Source organism: Lampetra fluviatilis, chromosome 15 (assembly GCF_964198595.1).
Source record: "Lampetra fluviatilis chromosome 15, kcLamFluv1.1, whole genome shotgun sequence".
Taxonomy (NCBI): domain Eukaryota; kingdom Metazoa; phylum Chordata; class Hyperoartia; order Petromyzontiformes; family Petromyzontidae; genus Lampetra; species Lampetra fluviatilis.
Genome location: NC_136289.1, coordinates 1038653 through 1057333, shown reverse-complemented (window position 1 = coordinate 1057333; position 18681 = coordinate 1038653). Strand labels below are relative to the sequence as shown.

At 47.5% G+C, this 18681-nt stretch overlaps 1 protein-coding gene across 1 annotated transcript in view; it reads right to left on the bottom strand.

Moving 5' to 3' along the window:
- LOC144936048 (caspase recruitment domain-containing protein 11-like) overlaps positions 1-12286 on the bottom strand; it is a 49272-nt gene extending 36986 nt beyond the window's left edge. The window contains exons 1-6 of the mRNA XM_078862857.1: positions 12176-12286; positions 10767-10875; positions 8181-8306; positions 6112-6372; positions 4364-4458; positions 3644-3805 (exon numbers count right to left, since the gene is read on the bottom strand). Coding sequence (XP_078718983.1) covers positions 3644-3805; positions 4364-4458; positions 6112-6372; positions 8181-8306; positions 10767-10875; positions 12176-12286 — 864 coding nt within the window. The remainder of the gene's footprint in view (positions 1-3643; positions 3806-4363; positions 4459-6111; positions 6373-8180; positions 8307-10766; positions 10876-12175) is intronic.
- Positions 12287-18681: the final 6395 nt, after the last annotated feature.

The window sequence follows — 18681 nt, the reverse complement described above, 5'->3', positions numbered from 1 at the left end:
ATTTCTCGACCACATCAATTCCATACACCCAGCCATCAGATTCACCATGGAAGTCGAAAAAGATGGCAAGCTACCCTTTTTGGATGTCCTAATCAAAAGGAGACCTGATGGTTCAATGAGCCACTCAGTCTACAGGAAAGCCACCCATACGGATGCTTACCTAAAACCGGATTCCCACCACCATCCATCCCAGAAGAATTCCCTCATCAAGACTCTATATCATAGAGCCCAATGCATCTCCGACCAGGAACACATTGCCAGTGAACTCAAACACGTACGCCAAGCTCTTAAGGCTAACGGTTACTCCGACTACACAATCCGCAAAGCCATCACTCCAACCATCAAGAAGGATCCTGTTGAGGAGCCTTTCAAGACCATCACCTTACCCTACATTGCTGGGGTCACAAAAAAGATCTCCAAAATCCTGATTAAACACAAGATCCAGGTCCGATTCAACACAGTACATAAAATCCGTGATCTGGTACCGTCTGTAAAATATGTGGTTCCAGACATACAGTACCCTGGCGTCTACAAACTAAGTTGCCTCTGTGGTAGCAGTTACATTGGGGAAACCAAACGACATGTCTCGGACCGCATTCGTGAACATAAAGCTGACCTGAAACACGGTAGGACAAACACCTCAGCCGTGGCAGATCACTGTTACAACTCAGTGGGCTCACATGACATTGACTTATCCAAGACAGAGGTTCTCTGCAAGCCATCTGGCTATCATGAGAGATTCGTTCATAGAGGCGATCCACATATACAAACACAGAGATAATTTTAACCGAGAAGATGGATTCTGGCTTAGCAATCATTGGAAGGACTTAATAAACCATTTCGGATCTTAACTGATTGTGTTCACGTCTACGGTGACTTTCAGACCGCGTTCCACTCACTAGCATTGTATTCTCTGCAGGGAATGGATTCTTTGCTCCGCTGCAAGTTTTCCCCCCACGACTCACCCATTGACACATGGTCAATGGTACAGCGTATAATAACAAATAGTATATCATTTATATGCTTAATACAATGTACAAAGTAATATATAGTATCGTAATTGTATAGTAAACATATAGCAGTGTGATACACATTAGGGTGGGTAGAATAATACATAGTGTTATATTAAAATTATAGCAATACAGTATATAATTTAATGTTGGGTTTATCTATGGCAGTATATAGTACGGTGTATGCTCGTGTGATGTAAGAGAATAAAGTTTAGATGGAAGCATATTATATAATTTTTACGACGTAGAATTGTAATGTATTACTTGCTGTTAGTAACTCAGCTTATTGTAGAGTATAGTAAGTATACTGATGGTGCTATGCAGTTTATACTTTAGTTTTTTATGTAGTTTATACTTTAGTTTTCTACGTGGTTGTTTAGTAACTGCAGCTACATACTATTAACATTCCTTTCCTTTGTTAATGCTACTCCCTGCACCCTCCCTTGGTGCTGCTGATCCTGCATAATGCATGGGCATAATATGACTATGAAACCCCCCCACCCACCTCCTATGCATTTCCCATGAACATGCTAAATTCCTCTTCATATGCGCATTATTTTTGTTAAGGCGCTCTTCCACCTCCAACCCAGCTTATATGTAAGCTCCTAGCTTGGTAGTGTCTCATTCTTCACTTGAAGACGGCTGCTTGCGTTGTAGCCGAAACGTCGTCAGAATTATTTTATTATGTTTTATTTTTATTATTTTATTACTTCCCTTCTACGTGACTTTACCGAAAGAACCAAGAAGATGAATCCCTGCAGTCACAAAAGCTTTAAATCGAAATCTACTCTTAGGTTTTTTCGGTAAAGTCACGTAGGTAAAAAATACAATTTTTAATTACTAAAAGTAATAATAGAAATAAAATAAAATAATAAATCACGATACAGCAAATCTAGATGTGACGGTCCCACCTGATGACGGAGACTTGTGTTGCCTCCGAAACGTCGTGATTTATTATTTTATTTTATTTCTATTATTTTAGTAATTTTTTATTTTATTTTTTACCTACGTGACTTTACCAAAAAAACCTAACAGTATAAATCCTTGCAGTCACGAAAGCTTCAAATCTATGTTAACATCTGTTTTGTTGCCAGAAAAAAGGAGAAAACCTATTCTCAGGTGTTAAGATGTTTGAACACCAAAGAGAAATCGTTTGCAAGGAATCATGTCTGAATTAACCACACAAACTTAATTTTGGAGCTTTCGTGACTGCAGGAATTATTCTTTGGTTCTTACGGTTAAGTCACGTCTAAAGATAAAATAATAAATTAAAATAATAGCATATTACGACGTTTCGATTGCAACACAAGCAATCATCATCAGGCATAAAAGAAATAGCAACAAAAATCTAACTAGAAAACTATAGACAGACATACAAGCAGACAGACATCACAAGGACACACAGAGAGAGGACACATATCGGCACAAAGAGAGGGGTCGTTTCTGTGACGGTCCCTTAAATATATATAGAGGGGGGGCGGGGACGGAGAGAGGGAGGGGGCAGAGCAAATTTGCATATCAATGAGTGGACGGCAACGTGCTGCTGCTGCGCAAGTAAGATGACGACGTGGCACGGCACGCAAGCTTGAAAATTAGGAGAGAGGCACACTAAAATTAAATAACCTCGCAAAATATCGAAATGTGATGTGTTGCATTACATCACATTTCGATATTTTGCGAGGTTATTTAATTTTAGTGTGCCCTTCTCCTAATTTTCAAGCTTGCGTGCCGTGCCACGTCGTCATCTTACTTGCGCAGCAGCAGCACGTTGCCGTCCACTCATTGATATGCTAATTTTCTCTGCCCCCTCCCTCTCTCCGTCCCCGCCCCCCCTCTCTATATTTAAGGGACCGTCACAGAAACGACCCCTCTCTTTGTGCCGATATGTGTCCTCTCTCTGTGTGTCCTTGTGATGTCTGTCTGCTTGTATGTCTGTCTATAGTTTTCTAGTTAGATTTTTGTTGCTATTTCTTTTATGCCTGATGATGATTGCTTGTGTTGCAATCGAAACGTCGTAATATGCTATTATTTTAATTTATTATTTTATCTTTAGACGTGACTTAACCGAAAGAACCAAAGAATAACCACACAAACTTGTGGTGAACATGCAAACAAAAACATGCTCTTAACACAACTGTTTTATTGCCAGAAAGGGTAAAACCTATTCTTATACTTTGATACTGGCAAGAAAGGTCCCATGTTAACACTTTAAGTGTTTCCAAAAGGGCTTTTGCGTCATGTAAATGAGGAAGAAAACAAATAAATTTCCATGAGAGGCACAAAAAAAAAGATCTTCAGCTAAAATTCGATTTTCTGAGCCAGTGCATGGATTGTGTTTTCATTTTCATGCTCACGGTAACTGCGCAGTAATCACAGTTAACGATGATAACAAAAATAATGACTAATGACCCTATGATGGGCCGACCAATTGACCGGCACGCAACGCAAGTCGCACGTGACAACAAAGCTCAACGAACAACGTTCCAGGAAATACATTCAAGCCTGACACCGTCCAGAAACTTTCCAAAGGCAACCGACTAAAAGCCTCCACGCCACCGGTGCTGCTGCCGCCGCCGCCAAGCGCCGTGGCACGACCTCGAGCGATGTGCCAGAGAGGAGGAGCGTAGCTGCACCTTGCCCACGCGGTTGCGGAGTAGGGCATTTTCCTGCTGCAGCTGGAGCAGCACCTCCGCGTGTGGCCTGCGCTCCATGTCCTTGAGCACGCGGCGAGAGTTGCGCCGCACGACCTCGCACTCGCGCTTGGCCTCGTTGCACACGTGCTTCAGCTCGTCCACCTACCGCGGGGGGGGGGGGCAGAAAGAGCCGCGGGGGGCAGTGTCCGTCGTTCGGCAGGGGGTGCACAAAAGGCAAAGATCCCCTGTATAGCCTTAACAGACTTTTGGGGAAAGTACTGTTAGCGAGCACCTATGAAGGCCACCACGGCACACGAGGGGTTGGGTGGCCAACACCACGCCTGGCCGCCTTTGATTCTCCAGTGGCGATATTTATCAGGGTGCACACCACACACACAGACACAGATCCCCCACGTAGGCCATAGACTCGGGAGAAACATCAAACAACACACAAGCACGTGTTAAAAGCACTCGGCTTTTTCTGGCAATTGTGGGAGGAAACGAGCTGTTCGAAAATTGCCAAACGATCGATCCGTGTGACTTCATGCAGACTCGGCCATCAACCGACATGATAAAACGGCAGGACGGCCACAATAGCCGCGCGACTCGGTCTCACGGCGCGCTCCGCGCGAGAGCGGTATCCCCCCGCCTGCGAGAGGGCACGCGTCCCTCCCGCTCGGAGCGCGGGCGCGGGCGAGGGATCGTTGAGTTGGCGCTTACCTCCAGCTGCAGCTCACGGCACCTCATGTGCGCCGCGGTGCGCTCGTTGCTCATCGTCATCATCCTCATCGCCAGCGTGTAGTTCTCATCTTTAACTGTCAACAACGACAAAGGCCCCCCCCCCGTGTAGCCTTAACACACTGTTGGGGCAAGCAATATCAATGGAGCCTTTTTTTTGCCAGTATCAACGTATGAAAAATAAAAGTAGGTTTTACCCTTTCTGGCAATAAAACAGGAGGTGTGAAGATGGTCAAACACCAAATAGAAACCTTTCGCAAAGAATCGAGTCTGCATTAACCAGACGTACTTGTGGTGAACATGCAAACATTGATTTATTGCCAGAAAGGGCAAAACCTATTCTTACTTTTTCATATGTTCGGGCAAACGCTGTTAGCGAAAAGCACGGCACAAGAGGGGGTGGGTGGCCACATTGCAACAGGTACTCATTTGAGGCCGAGTCGACCTATAGGAGAACCAGGACCAGCTAAGATATTCGTCACCGGTGCTGGCCGTGAGCGGGAATCAAACTCGGGTTGTAGCGTGGTGCACTAACCACCGCTCCCGTCAACGCCACCGCCACATTCGCTGCTACGGCACCTCCCCTGCTCGCAGCGCACAACGAGCGGCCGCTCACGGCGGTTTGCGTGCCCCAATTGCGCACTACCGAAGGCAGCACGGGTTTCGTGATGAGTAGACACTTCGATAACATTGACAATGAATGCTGTAAGTTTGTATAGTTCAACAGAAGACAGTATCGAGGCACGTGACTATAGAGGTGTTTTCTTGCTTCATGGCCACATTTTACAGAAGAAAATGAATGCGTTGAGAGATTCATCTTTTCATTGTGTAAATTTTTTAAAATTTGAACTCACATTATTTAAGTGTAATCTCATTTGTTACGGATTTTGTGCCTGTTTTTCAAGGAAAAGACTGTGAGTCTCAATGAGTTCTCAGGTGCCCACCTCTGTTTACTGAACGGGGATAAATCCGTCTCAAGTTAAGGACAGTCATGATGCGAGTTATGGGGCAGCTGCAGCCTCTGACAAGGACTTGCCAAGAGTGTTGCCTTCCAGCTGTGTACCTAATCCAGACAGGTGTTGAACTCTGCCTCCATGGAGCAAACCCAATGCTCACCGCTGCCCCACCAAACGTAATTCCTCTGCCCTCTGTCCCTTCGCTCGAAGAGGATATCGCAGCTGTATGAAAGGATTACGCCTGACGGCAATGTGGCTAAAGCTCACGACTCTCTCTTGAAATATGATCATCCTCATAGCAGGTTAAATGAATTAATAATCCCTCCAGGGTGGTTAAAGTAGGCACCACTATGTTGGAAAATGTTGAAACGGTGGTTGTGCAATGTGAGACTATTGCCTGCCAAAAGCATGGAATTTCCACCACTGCCGACAGCGATGAGCAATAGCCCCGCCTGCGTTTGAAGGGGGGACACGTTGGCTTGACCTCGAATGCCCGACAGCTGTATGTGAGCCCCTCAAGGCCGCCGCCATTCATTCTGTTTCACTCTCTCACTATTTCCCAGCCCCAATTTTTTTTAACTCGTCTCTCTCTCTCTCTTTCTGCCTCTCCTCCCTCCAGGAGTTCGAAATCATAAATTTAACGGCACTGTTAAACAAACAAAACGAGAAAACCCATTAAAATTGGTAAAAAGGGGATGCTTAAACACCGGATGTGCCACTTTGGAAACCTTTCGCCCCGCGCACCGCATGGCCCAGCCCAACCCCAGAGATCACCTCGCGCCAGCTCGTCGCTGTAGTTGTCCCTCTCCTCCTGCACACGCTGCAGGCGGTCCTGCACCTGCACGAGCTCCACGCCCTTGGCCTCCAGGATTTTGAGTCGATCCTCGAGGGCGGCGATCTTGCCCCGCAGGTGGCCCAGCTCGCGCTGTTTCGACGACAGCTGGGACTCGAGCCGCACGAGCTGCGCGATGAGGCAGCGGGGGAACGGCTCGGCCATGTGATGCTGCTCCAACAGCGGCAACGGATCTGGAAACTCTGCGAGAAACAACGGGAGAGAGATGCGGAAAGGGGGTCAAGGGGTTTTGACGGAGCCATTCATAGCCGAAGGCATTTGTCTGTATGTAGCAAAGGACAAGTGCATGCATGTGAGCATGCACATGGTAATCAATGCATGGGTGACATGTGGTTTTAATACTGCAAGAGTGGCTTTGTAGGCATGGCTCAAAACAGATGATTTATCCCTTCATACAATGAACGCAATAAAGAGACTAATTACACAACGTGGACCTTGTTTGCACGTGGATCTCAGAAAAGCATGGCACGTACGTATGCACGTATGTATTTTTTACATATTTTGCACCGTACGTTACCAACGGTGCTAATCGGAGGCGCGGAAGAAGGACAACAAACTAAACACAAAAAGCAGTTCTAAAATAAATTAGCATGCCCCCCCCCCCCCGCCGCCCCATCAATGCAGGTATGAGTAAATAAATTGTAAAAAAAAAATGGCCGCTATAGAACATCTAAGTGCAAAATTAAGGGGCAGGGAGGAAGCAGATCACCAACTTGGAACCCGTTCACGGATTATCCTCTAGTGGACATTGCTTTTTAAGATTCATTCGCACATTTAGCCCCCCCCATCCCTCCCTATCCCCCCCCCCATCTCTCCCGTCCTTCCTTAGAGAGTTATCCGAGTTAAGGAAGTAGTCACCGTTCGTAATAATCATTGTCATTCACATTGTGTCTAGACTACTGGTGTCAATTCCCATGCACACTACCCTCTGTGCATACTTGAATCGTTTGTTCAATGCAAATTAATTTGTAAAATTAAAAATGTGTTTCAATTACACGTGTGTGCAGTTCCACATGGAAGGATAATGTCACAGGGATGACTGTACTTGGCCATTTAGCAGAACATTTTAAAATGAAAAAATGAACAGAGAAAATAGGATAAACGTGAGACATTTCAATAATCACAACGCAAATGCCGTCTGTGTGCTATCTCCGCCTTCTTTACAAGAGCGCTTTACGGGTCCACGCACACGATGCTAGAGAGAGCCACCGTGGTACGGCTAAGACCTCCACTGAACATGCCGCGTTGTGCGACCCTAGAGAGCAATTATATTCACGTTACAAAAGAAGGCTTTAGAACAGTTCATATGTCAAACGTGTTGACCAGAACACAATCGTTTTCACGTCGAAATATTTAGAAACAGCAGGGAAATGCTCTGGGAGGTTGTGTACATGTATGTGTGTGTCTGTTGGCTTTGCGGAGCGGTAGTGTAACGGTTAGCGCTCTGCGCTACAAACCCGGCTAACAGAGTTTGTTTCCCGCTCACAGCCAACACCAGTGACGATTATTTGAACAGGATCCCCCTTATAGCCTTAACAGGGGCTTTTGGGGCAAGTGCTGTGAGTGAGTAGCACCTATTAAGGCCGGCACGGCACACGATGGGATGGGTGGTCAGCACCACGCCCGGCCGCCTTTGTTTCCCGAGTGGCAATGTTTATTCACTGCACCAGGTACTCATTTGGGGCTGAGTTCACCTAGGGGAGGCCCAGAACCGATTGAGATCATTTTCACTGGTACTGGCCATGAGTGAGAATAAAACTCTGGTCACCAGATTTGTAGCGCAACACGCTAACCGCTACACTACCACTCCCCATGTGCATAAGTAGACCAATGCACATACATACACATAAAGTACAAATTTTCATATATGGAAATGTTATTGTACAATCTTTATTCCCATTAACTGAAACGCAGGAAGAGAATGCCCATGACAACAAGGCGACATGCAAATACATAACGATAAATTACCAAAAAATACAAAAGCACGTACCTTGGCCAGCCTTAGGAGGGTTTCCACTGATCTTGGTGTAGACATTTTGGTATTGCGTCTCCAGCAGTGTCATGAACACTTCGTAGGCCTTCTTGCCCTTGGTCTGCAAGATGTCCAACAAACGGCCTAGAGACACGGACATTCTCACGGTCATCAATACGGAAACCACCAAACAATAACAGAACTGTTTGAGGGCCTCTCCCATCCTCCTCCTCATTCCTCAAACGTTAAACAGCTGCACTGCATCCCACTCCGAGCTGTCAATGATGTCCATCATCATCATCATCACATGGCCACCACACCCAACACCGCTTCCTCTGCCGCCCGATGCCTGTTGCACGAGGTTCATAAAATGTACAAAAAACTAAGTTAGGGTCGATATCTTTACTCTGGCATAACCTGTTTTCATTTCCAATTTTAGGCAGAAAACTACAAATGTTGTGAAATTGCGGTGGAATGGTACCCCACTTTGACGTGGCGTAGTCTCTGCGCAGTTAGAAAATGGGGCCACTCCTTGGTAACTGCAAAAAGGGGAAACGCGAATGAGTGCCGATAAATGAAACAGAAAGATTTGAAATGTAAAGAGAGGGCTAAGGCCTAGCGAGGGGAAAGCGTCCCACGCAACCCGTGACATGGGTCCTGCCAGGCACAAATGACAGGCTCCACTTCTGGGAGATGCACGCGCGCGTTGGGGGTGGGGGGGTGAATAAATATTGTGAAGAAGGTGGCTGCGTCGTAAGCTCCCCTCACGTGATCAGCCATTCCACCACTTATTGCCTCGAAACCCTCCGATGTACTTCTGGCTCCACCGTGTGTTGTGTTTGTGACATTTTCGCTCCATGTGCTGGGAGCTTTCTCGCTCCAAGCACCACCAGGTATTGACCGCTCAACCTCGAGAAACCTCCGCAGGATTATGGTATTCATAATAAGGGTTTTTTGTTGGGTTAGATCGCGCGAGTATTAATGTGCCGTTAACCCGCACCACCCGACACAGCCAGCCAACCAGTAAGGTTCGTCACGTAAACAAAACGTGCCATTGAGTCACTACTTGAGCCCACCGGTGTGTTGGAGAGTAAATCCACAACATTCACAATTTGAGTACCTTGTCATTTCGCTGGTAATTACATCCGGCATTATCGGGTGATTTTTACAGAATTGCCGGGATTATGGTAGTGCCATAAATTCTGCCCAAAGCCTTCTGGTAACTCATGCTCCCCCTCACCCCCTCCTCTTGTAAAAAATACTAATTTAAGCTGTCTGGAAACAAGTACGATCACAGAAAATGTCATCAACATCAATTACTGCCGGTGAAAACCGGTGAGGATGATGGAAGCATCGCACAATGAACACCGCATTGATCGGACTCGAGACAGAAGCAATAGAAACAAAAGTGAATCGAATTGTCAGCCGTTGTCAACGTGGCACAATTTACACGACGAAAGGAGTCCTCACAGTAGGGCACTGCTGCATCGACATCGTGCTGCACAGGTCTGTTCCACAGTGAATGAACAGCAGCACTTCAATGTGCCATCAGGGGAAATGCAGTCCATTCCAGAAAATCATGTTTTGCAACAATGCACAAACTGTGGAGTTATAAAAAAAAAATTACAATTTAGACAGCCATGAAGTTTAAATCATGGCTGTGTGCCAACAGCTGCAAGCTACGAGCTGCAAGCACCCCCTGCATCGCACCTGTTCGCCATCCCCGACCCCCCCGTCATCATTGTCATCCACCAGCATGCAGGTTGATTACCTGCGACAGCTACAGCATCATCATCATCACGGTCAACAAACCATCGAGCGCCATCTCACAACACTTGAGTGACCATCACCCTGTCAATGCCAGACATCATCATCATCGTCGTCGTCTTCTTCATCATTTAAACCCCTTCATCCACATCCTGTGTGATGCGTTTAACATGCATAGGAATTATTTCCTGCCCATGGATGCTTTCAATTCAGAAGCTTTGAGTACCCCATGTGTTACACAGGCAGCTCGCGCAGCTCAATTCCCGAGCCATTTAAAGGAACTTTCGGCTCGCCTGACGAAAATTCACAATACAAGTGGAATCCCACGGAATAATCCACCTGTTATACACGGGTGAACATCGGGTCTTAAACCGGCACTTTGTCCTGGTATGCGCTTTGGGAAATTATGTAATTTATTCAGATATCCGTGAATTATTTGTTGGGGATAAGTGAAGGTTTCACTGGCAGATCCATCACATTGCCCACAACTTTGCAGATAAGTGAAGTCAAGTCACACACAACACGGATAGCAGGACTCGCAAATGTTAATACACCAAATCACCAAGCTCTACCGTATATTGAGGATTACCTTTTCTCTCATCAATAATCATCGTGATTTGCCTCGTTATTGATTTGGTAATCATCAACGCGTTGCTTGATTCAAGTGAAAAATAGCATCCGTTTTAAAACGACACTTATTAAAACTGTACTCAAGTGGAGGCATAACATCATCATATAAAAGTTGAGGTCATGGGAGTGAACCACGTGATCAAAGGTAGCTCCTGCGGGTCGCATGACCGAGTTGTGTCGAGGCGACCAGGGAACGGGGACACTCACTCATGCGCATGGCCTCGTTCTTGAGGGTCAAGTCACCACACGTCACCTCCTCCTCATCCTGGACGGAGATGACCCCATACGATCGCAGGTGATGCGTCACCCTTGAGGCCTGCGCATTTGGGGGGTGGGGGGGGGGGGATCACGAGCACTCATCAATTAATGTGATTGAGGGACACGATCACAATTGTAAGTTGCCATTCCATGGCTTTTCAAGTCACCATTACAGGCAATGACGAATCATTATTGCTTCATCCACAGAGATCCATTCCCAAAATGTGTTATTCAGGCTTTCACAAATGGTTCGAGAACAATCAGGTGACTATTATTTCTGGGATGTGATAAACAATAGCAACCTCACACAGTTGTCCAAGTCAAGGTTTTGTAGCGCGGGAAGCCAAGCTGAAAAATTCACGTAGCCGACCGGATGACACGCACTCATCTGTGTCAGCATACACTCCCGCACGTGCGATAAGCAAAGGCCAACACTGTGAAATGCTGTATCGTATCAACTATCATATAAACTATCATGCCGCACCCACCGAGCCAAGCTTAGACACGAACACGTGTGCCTTGCGAGGTTTGTTTTACAGCCACCCCTGACATTCAATCACAGGAATTGTTTCCCATCTTGGAGTCACGGTTTCAATTCGAGAGTTAATTCTCCGAATAACTCACGGTGATTGTAGCACCTCTAGTGGATGCAGGGGTCAGGTGTACCAATTGTATGCAATATACACACATGGAAACATATGGTCATGGATTTTACGCCCACGGTGTTTTCAGGATTAGGGGCTGTCCATAAATGACGTCACGCGATTTTGGACGATTTTTGACCCCCCCCCTCATCACACGGCGTAACAAAAAGTCAGACCCCCCTCAAATATGACGTCACAAAGCTCTGCCCCCCCCACCCCCCCAAAAAAAACATGTTTCAAATTGCTTTAAACTATTGTCATTGTAGTGCGTATTTAATGTGGTGCTGCACTCTGATGTTGTAGGAGAAAACATTTATAAAAAAAGTTTATTTAATTAAGTAGAACGTGTTGTCTAGATTTATTTAAAGTTGTGCATTTTGATGTGACGTCACATTTCTCAAACCCCCCCACCTCCTCACACATCGTCACAAATGTCTGACCCCCCCCCCCCCCAGGTGCGCGACGTCATTTATGGACAGCCCCTTAGTGTCAATCGATGAATCGATGCATCGTCCTTATGCCGCATTGTTTATATGACGGGGTCTTGGCATCTTTGGTGGCTCACGGAGGCGAGTGAAGAAGGGGCGGGAATGGTGGAATGGTTCGTGTGGGATGGAGAATGAGAACGAGGCACTCCTCGATGCTGAACCCAAAAAGCCATTTCTCTTTGAGACAACACACCCGTGCAATACAGCAACATCCACCCCCCCCTACCTTGATGCTGTTCACGATGACCTCGCGGAACCGCTCCAGCTGGTCCCAAAGCAGCTTATCCTCGTCCTCAATGTCCATGGAACCCTTTAGAATTAGTGATTCACATTCCATTGATGTACCGGTCTGCTTCCGAACAGACGAGCTGTTGGCTCTCTTTCAGCCGACACCTGGAAGACAGCACAACGAGCATGATGTGCGTTTGCAATGTAAAGTACGAATGTGTACACAAGGATTCCTCTACTTACGAACTTTCAGAGATACGAACAAACCTGTCCGTATGTCCAAGAGTCGAAAGTTTAACCGTGAAGAACCAGTGGCGTCTACATCTATGTGAGATTAAACAATTTTTTAAGCAATTTCTCGTGTTTAGTGTACACGCCATACAACATGTTTGAGATCGACAGGAGTAAAGTTGGACTTACGAACAAATCGACTTACGAACAGACCTCTGGAACCTAACTCGTTCGTAAGTAGAGGAGTCCCTGTACAGTACAAAAGATGCTCTCCTCTCTGTGCGTGTTTCTCATTGCACCTCGGGCAGAATCGGTGTCAACAAAAGCCCCATGCAGCACTTGGAGACATATTACCTCTTTTGGTCGTTCGCCTGTCGGTTTACTTTCAATATCCACTCGCTTTGGGTTTTGTTCCCGTGGGTTTTGGGGGGGGGGGGTCGGGAAATTGTGGTAATATATTTAGGATGTCGATATAAACCGTGCACTAATTAGGACAGACCCTTGAGTCGCTTCACCAACTCACGAAACACGATCACGATGAAACCCACCCAGCATTGGGGAGCGATGGTAGAACGGTTTCGAACTGGGTGAAGTGAACGTCGAGGGAGGGGAGCCTGAAGACGTGACCAGGCAGAACACCCAGACGCCCACGACCTCGTAAAGATATTTAAAAGATGTGCATGACATGAGACCCTAACACTCACATTTCCTCCTTCTCATTATAGAGGCGTTTGAGGAATTCCTTGTTCAAACAGGCTTTTGAAAGGGATACATTTCCAAAGCGTCTGCATCGTTATCGAGTACAGCCACGGCTCATGCTTGAGTACAATCGATGTACCGGGATACCCCAGTCTACGTCGGAGATGCGCTCCAGAAAGGTCCGACGACGTATATCGAAACGCTTTTATTTAACTCACTCTGTCTGTTGTATCCTCAACCCTGTCTTTTGTCGTATCCTCAAATCTTGTAACTCAATTTTAACCCACTTCCCAATGTCGTATCGACTGCAAACTTGGCATACGTATGTCATACTGATGTTTCGGCTTGGGTCTAATTGTCCACGCTCAACTGACGTTGGCTGTAAATCACCAGTCCCTTACGTTATGGCAAGCTTCGGGGCCACTTCCTGGAGTCGTGGAGTTCTGCCACTACTCGTATGGTACATTTCATTCAAGCGTGTTTAAAAAAATATATTTTTAAAAGTTACTTTTTTTTCTTCAAAATCACTAAAATCCCGCACCTAAATAAGAACTTGTACTGTATAGAACAGTACGTTTCTTTATGCGCCACGCAAAGCAAGTTCGTGTACAGGGTAGTAGTAGGTGGAGGCGAAGGCTGAGAGGCGACGGATAACGAGACAGGAAGCACGCTGCTGCTGCTGCTGCCAGCGACGTGAGTGTGGGTTGAGGCGACGCATGGGGTAGTCGCGCTGTTAATACACTTACGGCGTATTTGTGACACGACGTAAAAAGGGGGACACGTAAACTGTGGTATAACTGTACATGTGCAGCGCTGACGAATTATACCATGTCCACCACCACTATGCCTATCAGAGATCCACCACCAGCACCATGTCCATCAGTGATACACCACCACCACCATGTCAACAGTGATTCACCACCACCAAGTCCATCAGTGATCCACCACCACCACGTCCATCAGTGATCCACCACCACCACCAAGTCCATCAGTGATCCGCCACCACCACCATGTCCATCAGTGATCCACCACCACCATGTCCATCAGTGATCCACCACCACCATGTCCATCAGTGATCCACCACCACCACCATGTCCATCAGTGATCCACCACCACCGCCAAGTCCATCAGTGATCCACCACCACCATGTCCATCAGTGATCCACCACCACCACCATGTCCATCAGTGATCCACCACCATGTCCATCAGTGATCCACCACCACCATGTCCATCAGTGATCCACCACCACCACCAAGTCCATCAGTGATCCACCACCACCAAGTCCATCAGTGATCCGCCACCACCACCAAGTCCATCAGTGATCCACCACCACCATGTCCATCAGTGATCCACCACCACCATGTCCATCAGTGATTTGCCACCACCACCATGTCCATCAGTGATCCACCACCACCACCATGTCCATCAGTGATCCACCACCACCACCAAGTCCATCAGTGATCCATCACCACCAAATCCATCAGTGATCCACCACCACCAAGTCCATCATTGATCCACCACCACCATGTCCATCAGTGATCCACCACCACCAAGTCCATCAGTGATCCACCACCAAGTCCATCAGTGATCCACCACCACCATGTCCATCAGTGATCCGCCACCACCATGTCCATCAGTGATCCACCACCAAGTCCATCAGTGATCCGCCACCACCATGTCCATCAGTGATCCACCACCACCACCAAGTCCATCAGTGATCCACCACCACCAAATCCATCAGTGATCCACCACCACCAAGTCCATCATTGATCCACCACCACCATGTCCATCAGTGGTCCGCCACCACCACCATGTCCATCAGTGATCCACCACCACCACCATGTCCATCAGTGATCCACCACCACCATGTCCATCAGTGATCCACCACCACCACCAAGTCCATCAGTGATCCACCACCACCATGTCCATCAGTGATCCACCACCACCATGTCCATCAGTGTTTTGCCACCACCACCATGTCCATCAGTGATCCACCACCACCACCATGTCCATCAGTGATCCACCACCACCACCAAGTCCATCAGTGATCCACCACCACCAAATCCATCAGTGATCCACCACCACCAAGTCCATCATTGATCCACCACCACCATGTCCATCAGTGATCCACCACCAAGTCCATCAGTGATCCACCACCACCATGTCCATCAGTGATCCGCCACCACCATGTCCATCAGTGATCCACCACCAAGTCCATCAGTGATCCACCACCAAGTCCATCAGTGATCCGCCACCACCATGTCCATCAGTGATCCACCACCACCACCAAGTCCATCAGTGATCCACCACCACCAAATCCATCAGTGATCCACCACCACCAAGTCCATCATTGATCCACCACCACCATGTCCATCAGTGATCCATCACCACCATGTCCATCAGTGATCCACCACCACCACCAAGTCCATCAGTGATCCACCACCACCAAATCCATCAGTGATCCACCACCACCAAGTCCATCATTGATCCACCACCACCATGTCCATCAGTGGTCCGCCACCACCACCATGTCCATCAGTGATCCACCACCACCACCATGTCCATCAGTGATCCACCACCACCATGTCCATCAGTGATCCACCACCACCACCAAGTCCATCAGTGATCCACCACCACCAAATCCATCATTGATCCACCACCACCAAGTCCATCATTGATCCACCACCACCATATCCATCAGTGGTCCACCACCACTGTCAATTGTATCAGTTTTAAAAACGATAAAACAACAGTACAGTTGAAAGAGCTGTTCAGTTAAAACATATTTCAGCTTTCACTGTCTTACGTGAACATAAATGACCAAAATATTGATTATCTTATGTTATCTTAATTTATCTTGTTTTTAATTCATATAGCAAACTGTGGAGCAGAATAGTGTGATGAGATGATTTGATGAGAAGGATGGCGGCACGGGATGATGATGCGTGAAATTAACGATGATGAAAGTGGCAATGGGTGGTTAATGATGAGCCGGTGTGATGGATGGGTAGGCAAGTCGGGACGAGGGATGGTGTCCATGATGGGGAAGGAAGGGAGAGGGGGGGAGAAAAGTTTGGGTAAGCGAGGGATAATAAGTGAGATTTTTAAGGCAAGAAGGAACAATGGATAGTGGGGGTGACTGTTTGACGTGTAGGGGGCAGCTTGTTCCAGCGTTATGGGGCACAGAAGCGAGAAAGAACCGAATCGAGACTGGGCACATGGAGGAGGGGGACAGAGGAACGACAGCAGCTGGGATTGTGAACAGAGAGGGTGAGATGGGGCGTAGAGACGAGACGAGGGACGCGAGACGACGCGTTGGGGCCAGACCATGGGGAGAGATTTGTGAACGAGGGTGAGGAATTTGAAAAGGCAACAATGGTAGACGGGAAGCCAGGTTGGCTGCAAGAGGAGGGGGAAGAGGCGATTTGTGGGAGTGGTCGGGGAGATTAGAGACGATCCGGGCAGCGGCATTTTGGGTTTGCTGGAGCGGTTTGAATGCATAGGAGGGAAGACCAAGCATGAGGGAGTTGCAATAATCGAGTCGAGTGATGAGGAGGGAGGGAGGTTTTTTTTAGTTTGCAGCCATGGGTGAGATGAGGGGGCGGACTTTGCGAACGCTGCACAGGTGAAAACGGCAGGAACAGGTTGTGGTAGATTTGTGGTCGGAAATAGAGGGGAGTCAATGATGACTCCAAGATTTACTGGCAGATGATACGGGCAGGGCTAATGCAGAAAGGGGGGCAAAGAAGATAGTTGTTTTAAGAATTCGCATGACGTGTGTATTACGTCTGTAGCATGCTACAGGCAGGCACGCGCCACACAGTAGTGGCCCAACATGCATGGTTGAGGTGAAGGAGTGTGTCAGCAACTGTTGCACCTGCAGCGAATACGCACTTGCCCAGCAGACGGAAACCGTGATGTCACACGAAACACCAACCCGGCCTCGGAAGATTGTCAGCATGAACCTATTCAAGAACGGCTGCCGAGATGATCTGCTGAACGTCGACCACCGACCACTCGGACTTCTGCGAAGACGAGTTGCTGCTAGACTCGTCTGCCGAGACGACATGGCACAGTTTTCGCGTCATTGCCAGTCGGATCGAGTTCATCGCAAGACAATGGACCTCGCGATTCGCATGCCAGCAGTTGCGGCGATTTTGCTGTGGAATGGGAGTTTGAGCTCTCCCACCTCTTCCCCCACACCACCCGCAGGCGAATGGCGAAGCTGAATCTCCGGTCGAGATCGTGCAGAACCTGAGCAAGGGAGCTACAAGTGAGGGTGAAGACGCGTGGAAAGCCATCCTGCATCGGAGGAAGACACGATGGATAGCAGCTCAGCAGAGCGCCCGTTGTCTAGGAGACTGAAGGCATCACTGCCGGTGACTAACGACTTGCTTGAGCCCTGTGTGGTACACGAGGCGCGCCTGAGATACCGTGGCGGAAGAAGCGAACCTCCGAAGCAGCGGCACGATTCCTCAACACAAAAGACCTCCCCGAGCTGAACATTGGTGAACCCGTCCGCATGAAGCCACGACACGGGGATGGAACAGGCCGCTAGGAACGGAGTACCAGTGTGAAGAAAGCTGCACCAAGCTCGTATCTCGCGGATGTCGATGCAACCGGTGGGATTTGCGTGTGGCAGAGCAGCCGACTCCAGAGGGCCGCTTTTGTGTGCAGCCCGCACGCTCACTCACTCGCCCGGCAAAGGGGCCATGCAGGACCGGGCGAAGCCGGGAGAGCAGAGTGGTTGTATTATTATGACACACTTGTAATTCAATTTTAACCCACTTCCCAATGTGGTATCGACTGCAAACTTGGTATACTTATGTCATACTGATGAAAATACATTCTACCATAAAAAATAAAAAAACAAATGTTTAAACCATATTTTTATGTTATGGTTCGCCTTGGGTCTAATTGTCCACACTCAACTCACGTTGGCTGTAAATCACCAAGGCCCCTTTCGTTATGGCAAGCCTCGGGGCCACTTCCTGGAGTCGTGGAGTTATGCCATTACTCGTACGGTACATTTCATTAAAGCGTGTTTAAAAAAAAAAGTATTTTCAATATTACTTATTTTTAGCAGGCACGCCTGAAAGCAGCAACTTGGAGCAAGCAACCGCGCCGGTCAGCATCCCAGGACCCAGTACGTCAACCTGGAGAGATGCTGGCAGCTCATCAATGTCCACACAAAAGCGCCCTGTTTATTATACCCTCAGTGGGCGACTGTCACAGCCAGCGGAGAGGCTTTATCTAAAACAGCTGATCGAGGTGGACAGCTGAACAGAAAAGGAAATAGATATTTAGATTATTGTTCGATTGCTTAATTCAAGCTAAATGTCAGCAATTGCTTAATTCTATGTCTCAAGTAGATTTGCTTTGAATTCTTGATTGTTGTTTGAATTTGGTGTTGTTTGAATTTGGTGTTGTTTAGTGGCTGTTTGAATTGTTATTTGAATTTAACTTGTTAAATTGTTATTTGAAAAGGGGAGATGCTAAGGAAGTCACATCACGTGTATGTATGACGCCATTGCATTACAGTATGACATTATGGCATTGCACGAAGGTGGCTGA